The 16,699-nt window shown below is 37.1% G+C and overlaps 1 protein-coding gene across 1 annotated transcript in view; it reads right to left on the bottom strand.

Moving 5' to 3' along the window:
* Plcxd3 (phosphatidylinositol specific phospholipase C X domain containing 3) overlaps positions 1 to 7,044 on the bottom strand; it is a 152,496-nt gene extending 145,452 nt beyond the window's left edge. Inside the window, exon 1 of the mRNA XM_048814025.1 lies at positions 6,630 to 7,044. Coding sequence (XP_048669982.1) covers positions 6,630 to 6,732 — 103 coding nt within the window. The 5' untranslated portion in view covers positions 6,733 to 7,044. The remainder of the gene's footprint in view (positions 1 to 6,629) is intronic.
* Positions 7,045 to 16,699: the final 9,655 nt, after the last annotated feature.

The raw sequence follows: 16,699 nt of genomic DNA, 5'->3' as shown, positions 1-16,699 counted from the left end.
CAAGACCAGAGGGTAACAACAAAAGCAACAAAACAACAAGACATGTAGGTTTGAGCAGTGCTGAAACTCAGGCTTCAGCAGCCATGGCAGAGTCAGGAGTAGTAGAAGTTGGCCTCAGCAGTTTCCCAGTGGGGGACGCAGCTCTGGAAGCCTTTGACCCTTGTTAGACATTAACGTTCTCAATATAGAACCTCTGCAGACACAGCACAAATTCTGGTGAGCTCCCAAGTGGCTGTGATGTCTTGTGCTGAAGCCTATGGGAGCAAGATTTCTCTCTATCTATTAAAGTAGCATCAGTGACAACTCTATAAAACTTCCCCCAAACGAAAGAAAGAAAATGGCAGAGATAACATGGCAGCCCAAAGTACTGGCTTATCCATTCCAACCAAAGAGCTGGCTCAGAGACATACTCAAGAATCTACCCAAAGATTTTTTAAAACTATTTGGAAATCCATTGAGAAAGTATTTGGAATGAATTAAAAGGGACAATTGTTATGACTTTGATTTTGCAGCTGAGCTGGTAGACCTTAGAGAACACTACCTTTGGTGTCAGTGTGTCTTCATTAGTGTTCCTTCACAAATATTCCCTACTTTTATTGTTGCCATAAGGCACCCAACATTCTTTCTCCTCTTTGTAATTTACTCTTTCTGTTCTGATTGGGTAAGGTTAGAATTAAATAAGAGAAAACTCTAAATACGGGTATGATAAATTTTCATATGCAAATAGGGCATGAACCTTAACATATAAACATTGTGTTATCCATTTTAGCAATTCTAGAGCTGTGTTTGTGTATGCTTGTGTGTGTGTGTGTTTTAACTATTTTAGAAAATTTATTATGTCAAATAACTGAAATTCAAACAAGTAAGTTATAACCACATTTATACCTATTTCTATTCCATGTAAATCATGCTTCAAATAATCGAAGTGTCTTGCAAATACAAGCAAGATTAATAATTTCTTTATATCAAAAACCAGTTTACTATTTGCCTTTTCTTTTGATGGTTTTCTGATGCGATGATCAGTACATTTTGCATGTATGATGCCACTTTTAATGAAAAACAATATTGAAAAGTTCTAGCTTACACATAAAATGAATAAACCTGCAATGTGTAGATATAACAACAGTATCTGGACCTGTGTACAATAAAGAATGAAACCAAATGGACAAAGAACCAACATAGGGAAGTTTGCTAAATTGGTGTTAGTGTCCACTAGCATCACCAAATGGCTCATTTTAAGTGGTGCTGATGGCCAATATCAATGAGCATCAGGACTTTAAAGAAATGAAGGGAAAGGTTTTACATTTATCAGAGTGATCTAATCTGAACACTTAAGTAGCAATTAAATAACATTTATGCTCAAGGTGCATGAGGAACTGTAATGTCAGTTATCAGAAATGTTCTGAGCCTGAGCCATTAGCCTTGAGTCAAGTATGGAGTTCTGGTTTTAAGCTCACAGATAAAATGGATGGTACAACAGAAAGAACCCAGTAGAAAGATGTATATTTAAGTTTGGCTCTGCCACTTACACAAAGGTCCCCCTTAGAAATTTAATAAAACACTGTTCCTCTGACTTTAAATGTGTATATAAATCTGAGGGATAGGAATCTTGTTAAAATGTAAAATGTAAAGTAAAATTAGATGTATCTGAGGGGTGGGATCTGAGATGCTTGCTGCATTTCTACTAAGCTCCCTTGTACACCAATGCTATTTGTTCCTGGACCAATTCTGAGTAGCAAGGCATTAGAAGATTATTGATGGAGTATGCAAAAATCATGAGTGCATAGAAGAATACCTCCTAAATGATATTTCACTTTACATTGATTGAAATAGTGGAGATAGTTGGAGATTGAATTCAAATCATAAAGAAAAATATCCTAGTGGAACAAATTATTTCAGATATTCTTCAGGGAGAGTAGGGAGGAAGAAGGGATAGGGAAAGGTTGGTTGTCAGATACTATGTTACAGGTAGATGACCGCATGTTCTGGTGTTCTATTGCACAGTAGGGTGACTACAGATAATAATAATAATGTATGGTGTATTCCAAAAAAGTGAGAAGAAAGGATTTTGAATATTTTCACCACAAAGAAATGATAGACATTTGAAGATATATATATATATATGTTTAAGGTGATTTGAACATTACACAGGTATCAAAACATTGTGTGGCATTCCATAAATATTTACAATTTGTGTCAATTAAAACATAAATTTTAAAAAGAAAATACAGGATATTCTTCATTTTCTTTTCTTAGCAAAATGAAAACTAAACTGGGAATTAGAGAGGCAACACAGGAGGGATATTCATTCTAAACAACTTTCTTTCATTTTGCTTGCCTATCACTTTGATTGTGATATCACTGTAGTCACTGTACTGACTAAAAATATAGAAAAAACCCTGCTTTTTCTTAGAATACAACTAGATCCAGTCCAACCTTCATTCTATAGAGTGTCTAATGCCAATTAAAATAGAAATAGTAAATTACAAAGAACAGGAAGAAGACATCCAAAATCACTGGCAACAAGAAGGGATTATTGTGAGGAAAGAAATTAAAAACTAACAAGGTGTGGTTATAAAGGCTAGAGTATGGCTCAGTGATAAAGCTCTTCTCTAGCATGTGTGAGGTCCTGGTTTAAGCCCTCGGACTGCATAAAACAAACAAACAAACAAAAATAAACAAAAGTAGACATACATACACATCCATTCACACAAATCAGAGTTGGCTAAATGTCTGGTTTTCCTAAGTAAAACTGTTATTTTTTTTTATTGGAGTTGGCATTTTCTAAAGGAAATGAACAAATTCATAGGTATAATCATTGACTTAGAAAGCCTTTCTGTTTTCCTTATCTAAAATATAACCAACAACTGCCTGTTCAAGAAAACATAATTCTCTCTGAGGTTCCAGCCCCACTATATTTTGGCCAATTTTTAATTATTGCATGGTCAGTTTGTTGCTATGGTGTATATAAGATTTTTATCATCTATCCAAAATGTATAGCACATCCTTTACATGAGCTAAATCCTTCCCCATCTTTTAAATTTTGCACAGAATGACACCCTGCCCCAGATTCAGATTGCCAACTCTGCCGCTGTGTTGCATCTCTCTTCAAAGGTTCTGAGGCCACCATGATTGTATATTTAGAACTCTGCTTCAAAGATGCTAAATATTCATCACTCACCTTTACCTGAACTTATACTTTATTTTCCTGTTTCCATCTCTGTTTATCTTTTCTTACCTGCTTAAAGTAAGAAGAATCATCATTCATAATGCCAAATGCCATTGTTAATAAATATAGATGAATGAAAACTTAGTTTGGTTTCATCAGAGAGAGAGAAAGAAATGATAAATAAAACTGAAATTTGAATAACAATTTATGTGTTCTAGCAGTATTATTCCCTTGGAAAAAAAATGAAAATAAAATTACTAATATCAATGACTAACTTAATTCTTCAGCCCAGTCAATACAAAATCATGAAGCCATTTAAATGCAAAACAGCACTGGGAGACTGAAAGCATTCAAGATGCAGACACTTGAGAAACATTTAGAGATGCCAGAACTGCACACATGGTGGGTAATATCATACACATGAAGATTGTTCTTTGCTCTAGTTCTGGGTAATTTGTGTCAGCTGCCCCAAGTACATGGCCTCATAATTAGTTCTCCACTTTGTTGCTGCTTCACCTAAGAAACCTGAAGCTTTGAGGACGGCTGAGCAGCAGCTCTCCTCTACAGAAACACTTGTGTGGTGCACCAGGCGTGGTTTTAAATGGTGGAGATAATTGCTTAATTCAAGCTGTAGCAACTGGCCAAGTAAACATGTAGCAGCCAGGAAGCTATTAGCATGATTTTAAGGCAATTATTCCATTAGTGTTTAATAGTCTCCAATTAGTCTTCTCTGACTATCTAAGTTTGAATGTCTTCTTTCCTCCAAAAATTTTCAGTGTTGAGTAATGCAGAAAAGCACTAAACCTATTTTTAATCTTGGTGATATATATGTATATCTGTGTGTATGTATATATGTATATAGAGAGAAAGAGGAGGAAGGGAGAGAGAATGAGAGGGACAGAGAGAGGGAGAGATCTGTCATATATGTGTGTTTACGTGATATATATAGATAAATATGAATAAATCATATGTATATATAGATATAGATATATCACATACACACCCAAACATGCCATAACTACAGAGTTATGGGAGTATTTAGGCGTATAGATTTGGTAAAATATGTTGTGTGTTGATGTGTGTATTTCTCGGAAGTACTTTGGTGAAAATGGGAGACTTTGCAGTGGATTCACATTGAATATCATGCTAACAGGGTTTGGGAAAGCAGCAGAAGCTCCCATGGCATTCCAATGCCATCATCTTTATGTCTCTTCTCAAAGATCTCCAGAATATCAAACTCTTAGACCTCAAGTTTCCCCTCCCCGCCCGCCTGGGAGATTTATCCTGTTCTTGCTAATGCCTAGTTCATAGTCTACTCATGTTGGTTAGTACCTGTTGGTGCTGAATCATCTAGACACAAATCATAAAGCATTTCCCTCCAAAATTCCTAGAAGATTTTCCTTAACATCCATTTTAAGGGTCAGTTTACAGAACTGATTGTATGTCATTTTGCCTACACTGTCTCAGTTTTTTTTTTTTTTTTCATCTAGGAAAAGGAGATAATAACACAGTATTGTCTACTTCAGAGATTCTGGGGAGGATGTGAGTTAAAATACATACCAGGACTATGAAAAGTGCAGTATTACATAAATGTAAGGTAGATTCAGATGTGGTATCAACACTCATTACTATTTATACCAACTTAGTCTTTTAATTTTCCTTAATCTCTGGAGAATACCCTATCAAAAACCTGCCATCTCAGTCCTTGCCCTTCTTATCTTCTATGTGTGGATTAAAAAAAGAAAAAGAAAAAGTAACTCAGGTTAGACCAAGTGAAAGTAACTGTCTAAAATTCAAATAAAAATAGAGGAAGAAAAGGGATAAGAATGCCTGTGTAAGTGATAGTGGAGTTTTGCCAACAAAGTTGTGTGCTTTCTACTATCTCCTTCAAAAGAGCAATCCCCAGGCTCAGCCAGGTAGCCGAGTAAGTACAGAGTGGAGAAGCTGGGTTATTCTTTCCCTTGCGGATCTCCAGGCCCTTGGGAAGACAGGTGTTGAAGAATGGCAAAAAGAGACAACCCTTTCTGTAGAAGGCACTCAGGGAAGCCAGTGTCTTTTATAGCCACCAAACACCCACTTTACCAACAACCCTTGATTTGAGTTACTGATCAATTTCAGCATTGTTTGTTGGATCTTCTTGGGGTTTTCAGGAGAACTCTCCACCCCCCGCTTTTTTCCTGGGTTAGCCCCCCACCTTTCTTTCTTTATATATTATGTCTTCCATCAGTGGCTGAGAAGGGCGCTGGATGGGGCAGACCAAGAAGAGGTAGTCCAGAAGGTTAAATTTAATAAGCCAGTTCTCTTCTATCCGGAAACTGCCCTCCAGCCAGGTCCTGAAAGGATCAGGTGTGCGCTCCCTCAGTCCATGTGCATAGCCAAATTGCTAGGGAAGTGTGGCCGGGTTCCCAGCTGTCATCCTTGTAAACTGTCCTGAAAAGACCCACCCTCAATGGCTACTAGAGCTAGGGACGGCTGCGCAACCGCCCCCCCCCCACCCCCAACCCAGAAACTGCTCTAGTCCAAGTCGCGCGCGCCATACTGAAACCTCTTGATACCCCCATGTCTTTTCCTCGTATCGCCCCCCGCCCCTCCATGCTTCCTTCCTTCTAAGCTGTTTGGACTCGGCTCACTCACCTTTCTCCCACCATTTGCGCATTAATCCCACCCCTCCGCCCCTGCTCACGCAGGTTCCCATGCCCAGTTTCTGTCCGGAGCAGCAAACGCCAGGCTCGCACGGGTTTGCTTTCTTGACCCGAGTGCCTTAACGTTGCTAACTGCACTTGGACCAGACTCCAGATGGTGGCCACTCGGCCAGGTCCTCAGAGTACACGCAGATCAGGAGACGGTGCAAGCTTCTCGCCCCCTTCAGCTCTCTGTCAAGGGCAGCGATCACGCTGCCGCCTGTCCCTGAACTTTCATCACTCTTGAGAAGTGCTTTGTCTTTTTAAAGGAGCCTGGGAACGAATATTAATGACTCGAGTAGGTTTTAACCGAGAATCTACCAAATCTGTTCCATTCCCTGCTAGGGATAGACTCAGGTCCACTCGCGGGAGCAGAGTCCCTCGGACACCAGCTCTTACTCACCGCGCACTATCACCCCTCAGCTTCAGAAACCGCCCTGTGCTCCCCAAATCTGCAGGGAAAATCATGGGAGGGGGCACGAGGCGCCATCCTAAAGCCCGGCTTCTTTCCTACCCCAGTCCTGCGCAAACAGCCTGCTTCAATAACCCTGGGGGGAAGCAGTCACCTTGACTCCTGGCGCCACGGTCCCCAGAGGTTCGGAAAATGCCCGGAAGCCCGAGGTCACCAGGCAAGCACTCGCCTGGCCTGAGACCCACCCCTGAAGACGAGTTTCCCTCCCGCGGGCATCGTGGCAAGTTACCACTTAGTGGCAGATAAAGCAGGGCGGGGCAGGTAGAGCGGGCGCCAAGCGCTGGGCGAGCAGCCTCTGCGCGCCTACCTGGGATGGCTAAATTGGTGAGGGGGATGCTGTGGATGCTCTCCGGCAGAGTTGCCATCCAGTCGGCGAATTTCAGCTCGTTTTTCCCCTGAGACGAGGCCATCGTGCTGGTCGACGTGCCGCGAGCTGGTCCCCGCACTCCTCGGGCAGGCTGGCAGGCTGCTACCGCTAATCCAATGTTTGCTGGAGCCCCGCTAGAGTTTACACTCCGCTCTGCGCCACACCCACAGGATGGCGCAGACACATGCTAATTTTAATAATTATTCAAAACACCCCGTGCTCCCTCAGTGCCTCCGCCAGACTCAGCCGGAGCTTTTGTTCCTGACGTCCGTGCTCAGCTCTCCTCGCTCTCCCCTCCCTCCTGACTCTTTCCTCCAGTCTCACTCCTCCTAGGCGGCTCTGCCTTTCCTCGCCATTCTGCAGCTTTCCTTGGCTTCTTACTATTAGCCTTTTATATTTTATTTTTTAACTTGATTCTCCCCGCCGGTCTGTCCATGGTCTTGCTCTGTCCATGGTCTTTCTCCGTCCACTGGTGTGACTTCCTGGTCTTTTTTGTATGAATGACAGTCTTGGGGTTGAACCTAGAATCCTAGCATACTTTGGGGGTGTAACTGTCTCTTGAGGGCCAGACTTTTACGCTGATTTTCAGGACTTCCCATTCTTAGTGAAGAGTCTTCCTTTCCGTAAGCTTTCTGGATATGAATTTCCTCGGGAAGAGCCCACAACCCTACTTACACAAAATGGTGGTCTTTAGTTACCAATTTGCCTAATTCTTGGAATAGCTGACAACTGTGGTGTCAGGGAAGGGCAGTAAATTCTAGATGGTTCCTACTTATCCCTGGAACCCTGCTTCAGACATTTGGTAGTAAAGAAGCATTGCACCAGATAGCGGAGATCTGTTATTTCTACAGAGAAAGCTGCCTCTGGCCTCCCTCTTGGTTTCATGGCACTCAGGGCAAGACTGAAGCCTGATGCAGGAAGAAAACCACCACATCTCCCAATGGCACGCTGTAATGACTGCCTGGAGCATTTGGTGAAATGTGTCCGGCACCATTTGAAGTGATCTATGTGATTGTCTGAATTTTCCTTTTTTTTTTTTTGGCAGCCTAGAAAGATATTTCTCTCTCAGGAGAAATCTCTCACTGAGTCTCCAAAGAACTGGGTCCACATACTTTCCAATGAGAAAGAGGAGAGATGAAGTCTTATTCATGTTCTGAGACAAGCCTGGTGGCCTGAGTGGGAATATATAGAGAAGGATTAGATGTAGCTCAGTGGTAGAATACTTGCCTAGCTCACGTGAGGCAATGCTTTAGATCCTCAGCACTACATAAAAATGAATAAATAAAATAAAGATTTGTGTTCATCTACGACTAAAAAAATTTTTTTTAAAGTGTGTTGGGCCTTTGCAGTCCAGAGAATGGAGATGAAACAAAGGTGCTCCTATTCTTACATCCAGTGGTATATAAATTCTTTTCCCAAAGGAAATTCTTGGGTTGGAGAAATAAAAATCAAGGTTGGAGGGAAAGGGAGAGGGAGAGGGAGAGAGGGAGGGATGAGGGAGGGAGGGGGGGGAGAGAGAGAGAGATATGAAACATGAGAATAATCGTTTCAGTTCAGCAAACCCATTTGGCATTTTTAAACCCTAGAGTCTACTTGTACAAGAATGCTAAGACCAAAGAATATTCACCACCAATTTGGGGAACAGTGTGGAAAAGATGGAGACAAGAAAGATAATGTTGTATCATTTTGGTCAAATTTTCCATTCTCCTTATAGAATCAGTTCATATCTTCAAGAAGACATAGTAGGGTTATCTTTTGGAATGAGAATGAGATGTACTGGAATTTTTCCCCCTAGCAAATCTTAATATTCATGTTAGCACAACAGAACCCACATATCCTTTTAATTAAAATGAGAATTTTATTTTTTTCCATAGGATTCTTAGTCAAGAGACCTGTAATAAACACCCTACTGACTAATGTTGTTACTCTCAGGATATCACTGCAGGGAAACAAGGAAAAGTTAGATCTGAGAGTTAGTTGCTCTTTTTCTGAGTAGATTGAGCAAACTCTCTATTTTACAAAGGCTCATTTTCTCCATTATAAGATGATGATAAAACTCAGAGATTTGTAGTGAAGCTTTCAGGAGAGTGTATGCATGTTCACTGAAATAACAAGATATTTGTGTTTACCTCTCTGTCTTTCCTAGCCAGTCCTAGCCTTTTAAAGTATTCTTTTTCAAGAGGGTAAAATAATTATTGAACCACCTTAAATGTAGAAGAAAACTCTTTCTGTAAAGAATCACACACTGTCTTTTGGGAAAGCATAGAAAACTTCCTTCTGTCTTTATTCTGCTTTGAATACCGGGATTTTTAAATGTGTTAGATTTTATGCTAACATTAGCCATTAATATTGTGAGCATGTAATCTACCAGGAAAGACAAGGCTGAAAGTTGATAGTTCCAAATTTCTTTCTTGGCCTGCCTGTAATCAATATTTTGAATAATATTTTATTACCTAATTTCCTCATCTTTCTCTCACAAACCCTGATATCATTTACTAAATGACATCAGGAAAAATCACACAATTAATCTGGCTTTTAGTTTGGCCACTGTATTAGTTAGAGTTCTCCAGTAAAACAGAACCAGTAGTATATACAGAGAGAAAGAGGTTTGTTTTAAGAAATTGGTTCACATGATTGTGAGAGCTGGCAAGTCTGAAATTTGCAGCAAAAGCTGGGAAGGAGTAGTATGTTTTAGTCCTGAGGTAGAATAGCTTCTTCAGTAAACTTCAGTGTTTGCTCTGAGGGCCTTCAACTGATTGGATGAGGCCTACCCCTATTATAGCAGGTAATCTGCTTTACCCAGAGTCAACAGTCGTAAATGCTAATCTCATCCATAAACATCTTCATAGCAACATCCATTCTAGTGTTTGACCAGACAATCAGGCATCATAGATAACATAGCCAAGTTGACACATAAAATAAACCATCACATCTGCTGGCAAACTACAGTAGAAGTTGATACCAATCTCTAGGCCTTTTTCAACTCTATTATTTTAAATTCTGCTCCTTTTATATTTCTTTCTCATACATATAGTTGCTGGAAATAAATATGAACCTTGGATTTTTAATCTATGCAGACAACTCAAGGTACAGATCAACATTTTTATCCCAAAACATGAGAAATGTTAATGATTTTTAAATGTAGTGTTGATAGTAGCCTACCTTTAAAAATCGAATTATTATAAACATAAGTAAAAGCTGGCCTATTGCTGCGGATTCATGCTACCATTAAAACTGTTCCAGTAACCTTCTCATGTCCATCAACTTCACATTATGAGAAGAATATAAACATTGATACTCATCTGGAGCATCTCTTTAATTCATATCTTCTTCCATCCATAAAAATAAAAGCACTCTTTGCCATGTATTTTCTTTCATTAGTTCATAATCCTTCTTGTTAGAAATATGTTTTATTTTTTTGCACCTAAATTGATTATGAATTATTTTCCAAAAAAACAAGGATTCTTATAGGCAAGAAAACATTGGAACTCATTTCAGTTGAATAATATTTTAAAAGAGGATCTTTATTCAAAATATTCATCCAAATTATTTTAAAAACAGAGCTCATAAATATATTTGTAGTCAAACATAAAAACATAAAGAAAGGCATGAAAGAATCATAATAAAATTAACAACTAATGATCAAGGTTTTTAATATTATTCTCTACAACTTCTACCCCAATATTCTGTCCAAGAACAATAATACTTAATTTTTTTTTAATTTTTAGGAACTAAAAAGAACAAATAAAATAATAATTCTGTACAAGCAATTGTACTTAAAATATGGTAAAGTTCTTTGGAAATCTAGGAAAAAAAAAAAAAGTAATACCCCCTGATTTATTCCAGTACTTTAACCTTGCAGAGTTTTCTGTTTTTTTTTTTCTTTTTCTCCTCCCCTATACTTACATCTTATGTGTCAGCCCAAAATAAGCCAATAAAAACACAAGAATGCAATCTATTTGTTGGAATAACCAATTATGAGTTCTGAAAGCCTAGTCTTATAGCCAGGATTTAGCAGTTAATTACTGTGTTTATTTCCTTATCTGAAATATAAAGAATTAGTATTTCCTCCTGGAGATGGGCAAATGAAAGATACTGTGAAACTTAAATTAAGTAAAAAAAAATTAAAGCTTATTGAACAGAATGAAAGTTCTAAAAACCATCCTTCATTGTTATGCTGCTTGCTGTCACCATGACTTTGATTGTCCCTATGTTACATAATTCAATTTTCCATCTGTCAAAGCTTTTCCTGCTAACCATCTTCACTTCGTAACTTCCCTTACCATCCCTAAGAGGTAATCTTTCCTTCCTCTGCACATCCATTACAGTTTTTTTACAGCTACCTCATGGTGTGTTTCCAATTCCCTACCTAGTTTTAAGCATTATGTAGGCGGAGATGGTGTTATTTGACACTCCATAACATCTTGCACAGTGCTTAAGATATACTAAGGGCTTCTTCTAATCATTCATTTTACTCACTTATTTCATAAATATTTATTGAGTGCCTATTATGGGCTCTCTCCTAGAGAGAGGAGAGGGAGCAGAAAGTCCCTGAACTCTTTGAGTGTATGTTCCAGGAAGAAAATATCTAATGATAGCTCAATGGCTAAAGAAATAAATGTTATCTTTCACCTCAATGGGAAAACCTTCTTCAACATGCCTATTTTTAACACTTCATTGAGTAGCACATCACCAAAGATTTATACCTTACTTTTGAAAATACATTTTGATTTTTTTTAAGAGAGAGAGAGAGAGAGAGAGAGAGAGAGTTTTTTTTTTATATTTATTTTTTAGTTTTCGGCAGACACAACGTCTTTGTTTGTATGTGGTGCTGAGGATCCAACCCGGGCCGCACGCATGCCAGGAGAGCGCGCTACCGCTTGAGCCACATCTCCAGCCCCGAAAATACATTTTGAAGTAAAAATTGGTTCACAATTGCTTTGCCTTTCTCCACTTTTCCCCCAGTCCTTCCCCAACCTATTGCGCTCTTGGTAAAGTCAGTGGTAACATTTGGAAATGGCATTATTATTTTTCTAGTAATGACCCTCTATCCAGACCCTCTCATCCAGAGGGTAATTGCTAGAAAATATTTGGCCTCTTGGAGCAAAGGGGTTGGTAGAAATGGGGGTATCCTGGGAAGGAAATGGAAGGCTGTTTTAGGTTCTTGTTCAGAATAGAAAAATGCCGGAATTATTCTGTTACTGCTAAAAAAGTACCTATGACCATTTATACAATGCTCATAACAACATTATTCACAGCTGCTACAAGGTAAAAACAACTAAATGACCATGGATAGATGGATAGGTAAATAAAATGTGCTATACACATACGATGTGATATTATTTACTTTTAAAAAGTAATGGAATTCTAAGGCCTGCTACAACACATGAAACTTGAAGATATTATATTAAATAAAGTAAGCCAGACACTAAACAATAAATATTGTGTGATTCCCCATATATGAGGTACCTAAAATGGTCAAATTTATGGAAAAAATAGAATAGTAATTTTCATGAGCCGGGGCAGGAAGAAACAAAAACTTTAATGGTAGAGTTCCAGTTTTGAATTATTAAATGATTCTGTAGGCAGCTACATAGTTGTAGTGCCTCTGAAGGTACTTAATGCCACTCAGCCATACACTTAAAAATTGGCTAAGATGGTTAATTTTATGTGATGTATATTTTACTACACTAAAAAATGACCAATTATTATCTTGGATAGAAGAACCACACTTGTTTTATCAATGACAGAGTTCCATTTGCTGATAGTTTATCCTCTAGCCAAGAACTACCAGGATCAAACCTGAAATTGAACAAATTTCATCTGTTACTTCTTGCAAATGAGGGAAAATAGCATCACGATAACCCAGGACATTTCAAGAAGAGGGTGTAGAAAAGACTTACAGGATTTTGGTTAATGTTAGGTAATTTAGTGAATGACTTGAAGAAATGGCTTTGCTCTGAGTTAAAATGCTATCAGTAAGTGAGTAGAGGATAATTCTATAATTGGGTATCATGATAATTCTTATGTTGAAGGACCAGACTAAATCTGTAATTGATAAAGAAGCAGGAACCACTGATTGGAGTAGAAGGATGATATTTGTGCATGCACGGTATTAATGCTTTGTTTGTTTTCAGGCATAATTATTGAGGATCATTTTCTTCCTTTGGATTCATCAAGGTTATAGAGTATACCTTTAAGATGTTGATGTTTCAGAACACATCTATATTCAACACGTGAACAGTAAGATGCAGCTAAAGTACCAGGACAACGCCAAGATGCCAAGAACTATTTTCCTTATTCTCATCAATAAGTAGAAGGACTCAGCCAAGTCCAACTGACCTCGGGTTCCAAGAGTCCTTGTCTAGTAGAACTTTACAATGCCAGATATCATTGGCAAATTTGACATGTACTTCCCACCAATGACATTTTCATTTTCTCTTGTAGAAAGAATAAGTTGATATAATGAATTAAATTATGTGACTGTATATACAAGTTCATGGACCTTCTTGCACAAGTATGCCCTGTGAAACCTTTTGTATAATCCTAACATTCTCCAAGAGTCTCACAGATACACGGAAGCAAAGATAATCCTTGCTGCAAGGTAACTCACTCAATTTTTATTTCTTTGCAGGCTCTTTTGTGCAAATCCCAAAGGTGATTATCTATATCTAGAGCTGTCTGACAGGCACCAGGTAATGTTGTGGGACACTATTAACACCATAGAGAAAAGATTCAGAGAAGAAAAGTCACATAATAAGCTCTCAGTCTAGCCCTTGTTCTAGAACTGCAGATCAGCCTGAAGATGTGCCAGAATATGGACATGGTGTAAGAGGCAGGACAGGCTTCTGGCTATTCAGGGAGCTCTGGGAAGTGCTCAACACTGGCAAACAAAGAACAATGTGAGACTATGATTTGTTATGTGTATTCATTTTTTTTTCTATCAATCTAGCATCAGTTAAGACTACTGCTTGCCTAATAAAAGTTTATTTTGAATATTGGGCAGTTGTCTTAAGACAGTATAAATATTTACTTACAATTCTGTGTAACACTTGACACTTAAACCTAATTTCTTTCCTTTTGTTTTTTATCATGTAAACAATGTACAGATTGAAGCTCCTCCTTTCCATGCTTGAACTCAGTGGCTCAAATGTAACCGTGCGTGGCAGAAATGTTACCATATTCCATTTATTTGAAAGGTTAATTCCACATTGGTTATAGTGCCTTGATTTTTGTTAATCAACACTGTAATATTTGACCATCTGTCAAAGAAAATATAATTGTGAGAGCAGGGGAAAGTAAGATGAAATTCATTTTTTTGACTTTATGAAGAAAGCTATATAAACAAAAATTATTTATATTTTCAAAAATATAAGAATAAAAATATGTAATAAAATGCCCAGATCCTGCATTTGTTTTAGTAAATACAAAAAATTAAGGCTTGCTACAGCTATGCCAAAAACTACTAGAAAAAGCCCAAAGTAGCTGTCCACAATTCTAGTGCTGAACATAGACAGATTCATAATTGCTCTGGGCATGTTTATCATGGCCTGTTATTACAAGCCTGTTATTTTAGTTAGTGGCAAATACCAAGATTTCATTGTTTACATTCCCAACTGACTTTTGACTTCATGTCTTAAAAATTTTTATCATAAAAACTTTCAAATACTTAATAAAATGGAAAAACCAGTTAGCAAATTTCTATGTGACCATCAATCAGTCTCAATAATTATCAGCTCATGTGCAATTTTTATTTTTTTCACATACTTCCTTTCTAAACTAGTTTATTTAAAAGTAAATACCATATATAATAGCATTTAATTCATAATATTTCAATATTTTAAATTGATGGCTAATCAAGCAGTGAGTTCAGACCTATAAAATTATTAATGGTTAATTAAATAAACTGAATTTTTTTCTGACATGACAGATTGATAATCTAGATACAATATAAATGTGAAATTTTAGATTCTTTTATTTCTCTCAATTTCCATATAGAAAAAATAATGTAATTTATATCAGAAGGAAATTATAAAAAGCAAAACTAAATCTTTTTAAACAGACCACCTCAAATTCAAAGTAACCATACATTCTGGTTATATTCTGATATGATTATTTTAACATTCACTATTGAAGATAATCAATTTCCCTGTACCTATATGTACTATTGTTATCATTGCATTTATTCTGAATAATCTAAAGGCTTTAGATTATAAAGTCTTTCTGTTTTAAAGATTGAAAAGCTTGAAGGCTCTCTATTTTTAATCATCATATGAGTCCTTTTTAAAAAAATAAGCAAAGGAAATTATACAACTCCAATAAACAAACCTAAGACCTAGACTTCATTTAATCCACTACACACCAAATAACCATATGACTGCTAAATTATTTTATGTGCCTCATTTACTTAAGACTTCTTTTAAAAAAAATTACATACAGGCAATAATATAATTTTATTTAATTAATTCATTAAGCTTGAAATAACATTTAACAAAATACTAAAAATACATTTGCAGATGTCTCTGTAAATGCATGTAAAGACCTTTTCACTGTTACAGAAAAATAAATATTTCTAAGACACAGACATATATTCTCTCTGATAGTTGTATAATATTTGTACTGAGTGCTAAATGGCTACATTTGGAATCAATGTATCTTTGAAAGCATGTATATAAAGAAAGCATAGAGGGGCTGGGGTTGTAGCTCAGTGGTAGAGTGCTTGCCTAGCACCTGTGAGGCATTGGGTTTAATTCTCAGCACCACATATAAATAAATAAAATAAAGGTATTATATCCATCTATAATTAAAAAATAAAAAATATGCATAGATAAATTAGCCTTGTCACACACTGAAGAAATTATTACAAAATTTATACTACATCAAATAAGAATAAATTATTAGTAGTACAAGATTGCTTAGGAGCAGCTTCCTTGGCCCCAACAAAGACAAGTGTGGGCCCAGAAGAGATAAATGCCAAAATCTATCACAAATCACATAGCAACTGACAGAAAAGTCCAAAAGGAGACAGTAAAGGTCTTGATGCCTTATTTCCCTGGCTGAATGATTGTAATTTATGAAGCACAGTGGAAAAAGAATAGACAGATGAGAAAATATAACAGAAGAGATCCCCACATAAAATTAATTATTAATAAAATTATTCATTTTTACCTACTTATTAACTTTGATAACTAAAATTGAAAAAAAAATACATCTACTGTTATGTTTATTCACGCCACTTCTGCTTTCTTTCACCAGCAACAAAAAATCTGTGATGTGGCTCTCAGGGAAGAGATACAGGGTTTGATAAATTTGATGTTAGATAAGAATGTGTTTGAATTGACCATAGTTCATTTTAATGGGTATAAAGGGGATGGAGAGGCCTTCACCTAGTCAAAAGCATTTTAAAATAAATTATACTAAATAGCTGTTGGAAATATTAGCAAGGTAATGTTAAGGAAGTACATATTTGCACATGTAATTTGTTCAATGAGATGATTTGATAGTAGGATACCTGCTAAAATTGACAACTACCAGAGAATAAAAATATTACAAAAATTCTTAAATAATGTAGACATATTTCATATAAAGTAAATATTGTCAGATAATATGATACAATGGTTTAGACTAAGAAAGGATAATTTTACATATCACTAATAAAAATTAACCATTGTATTTTATTTGTTTTTTTTATTTTTTATTTGTGTGTGTGTATGTGTTACTGGGAATTGACCCCAGGGTGTTCTACCACTGAGCTACACCTACAGCCTCTCCTATCTTTTTTTTTTGTTGTTGTTGTTTTGTTTTGAGATAGAGTCTCACTAAATCATAGAGGCTTGCCTTGAACTTCCAATTCTCCTGCCCAGCCTCCTGAGATGCTAGAATAACAGGAGTGCACCCACACACATGGCTGAGTAACCAATTTTAAATTAGTTTATAACAAGGCTATATCATTGTATAATCAGTGCTCACAACAATGGACTGCAAAAGGAAACCAAGGAGAGAGAGAGAGA

This window comes from Marmota marmota, unplaced genomic scaffold (assembly GCF_001458135.2).
Source record: "Marmota marmota marmota unplaced genomic scaffold, marMar, whole genome shotgun sequence".
NCBI lineage: Eukaryota > Metazoa > Chordata > Mammalia > Rodentia > Sciuridae > Marmota > Marmota marmota.
This window is presented reverse-complemented; position numbering and strand designations above follow the sequence as displayed.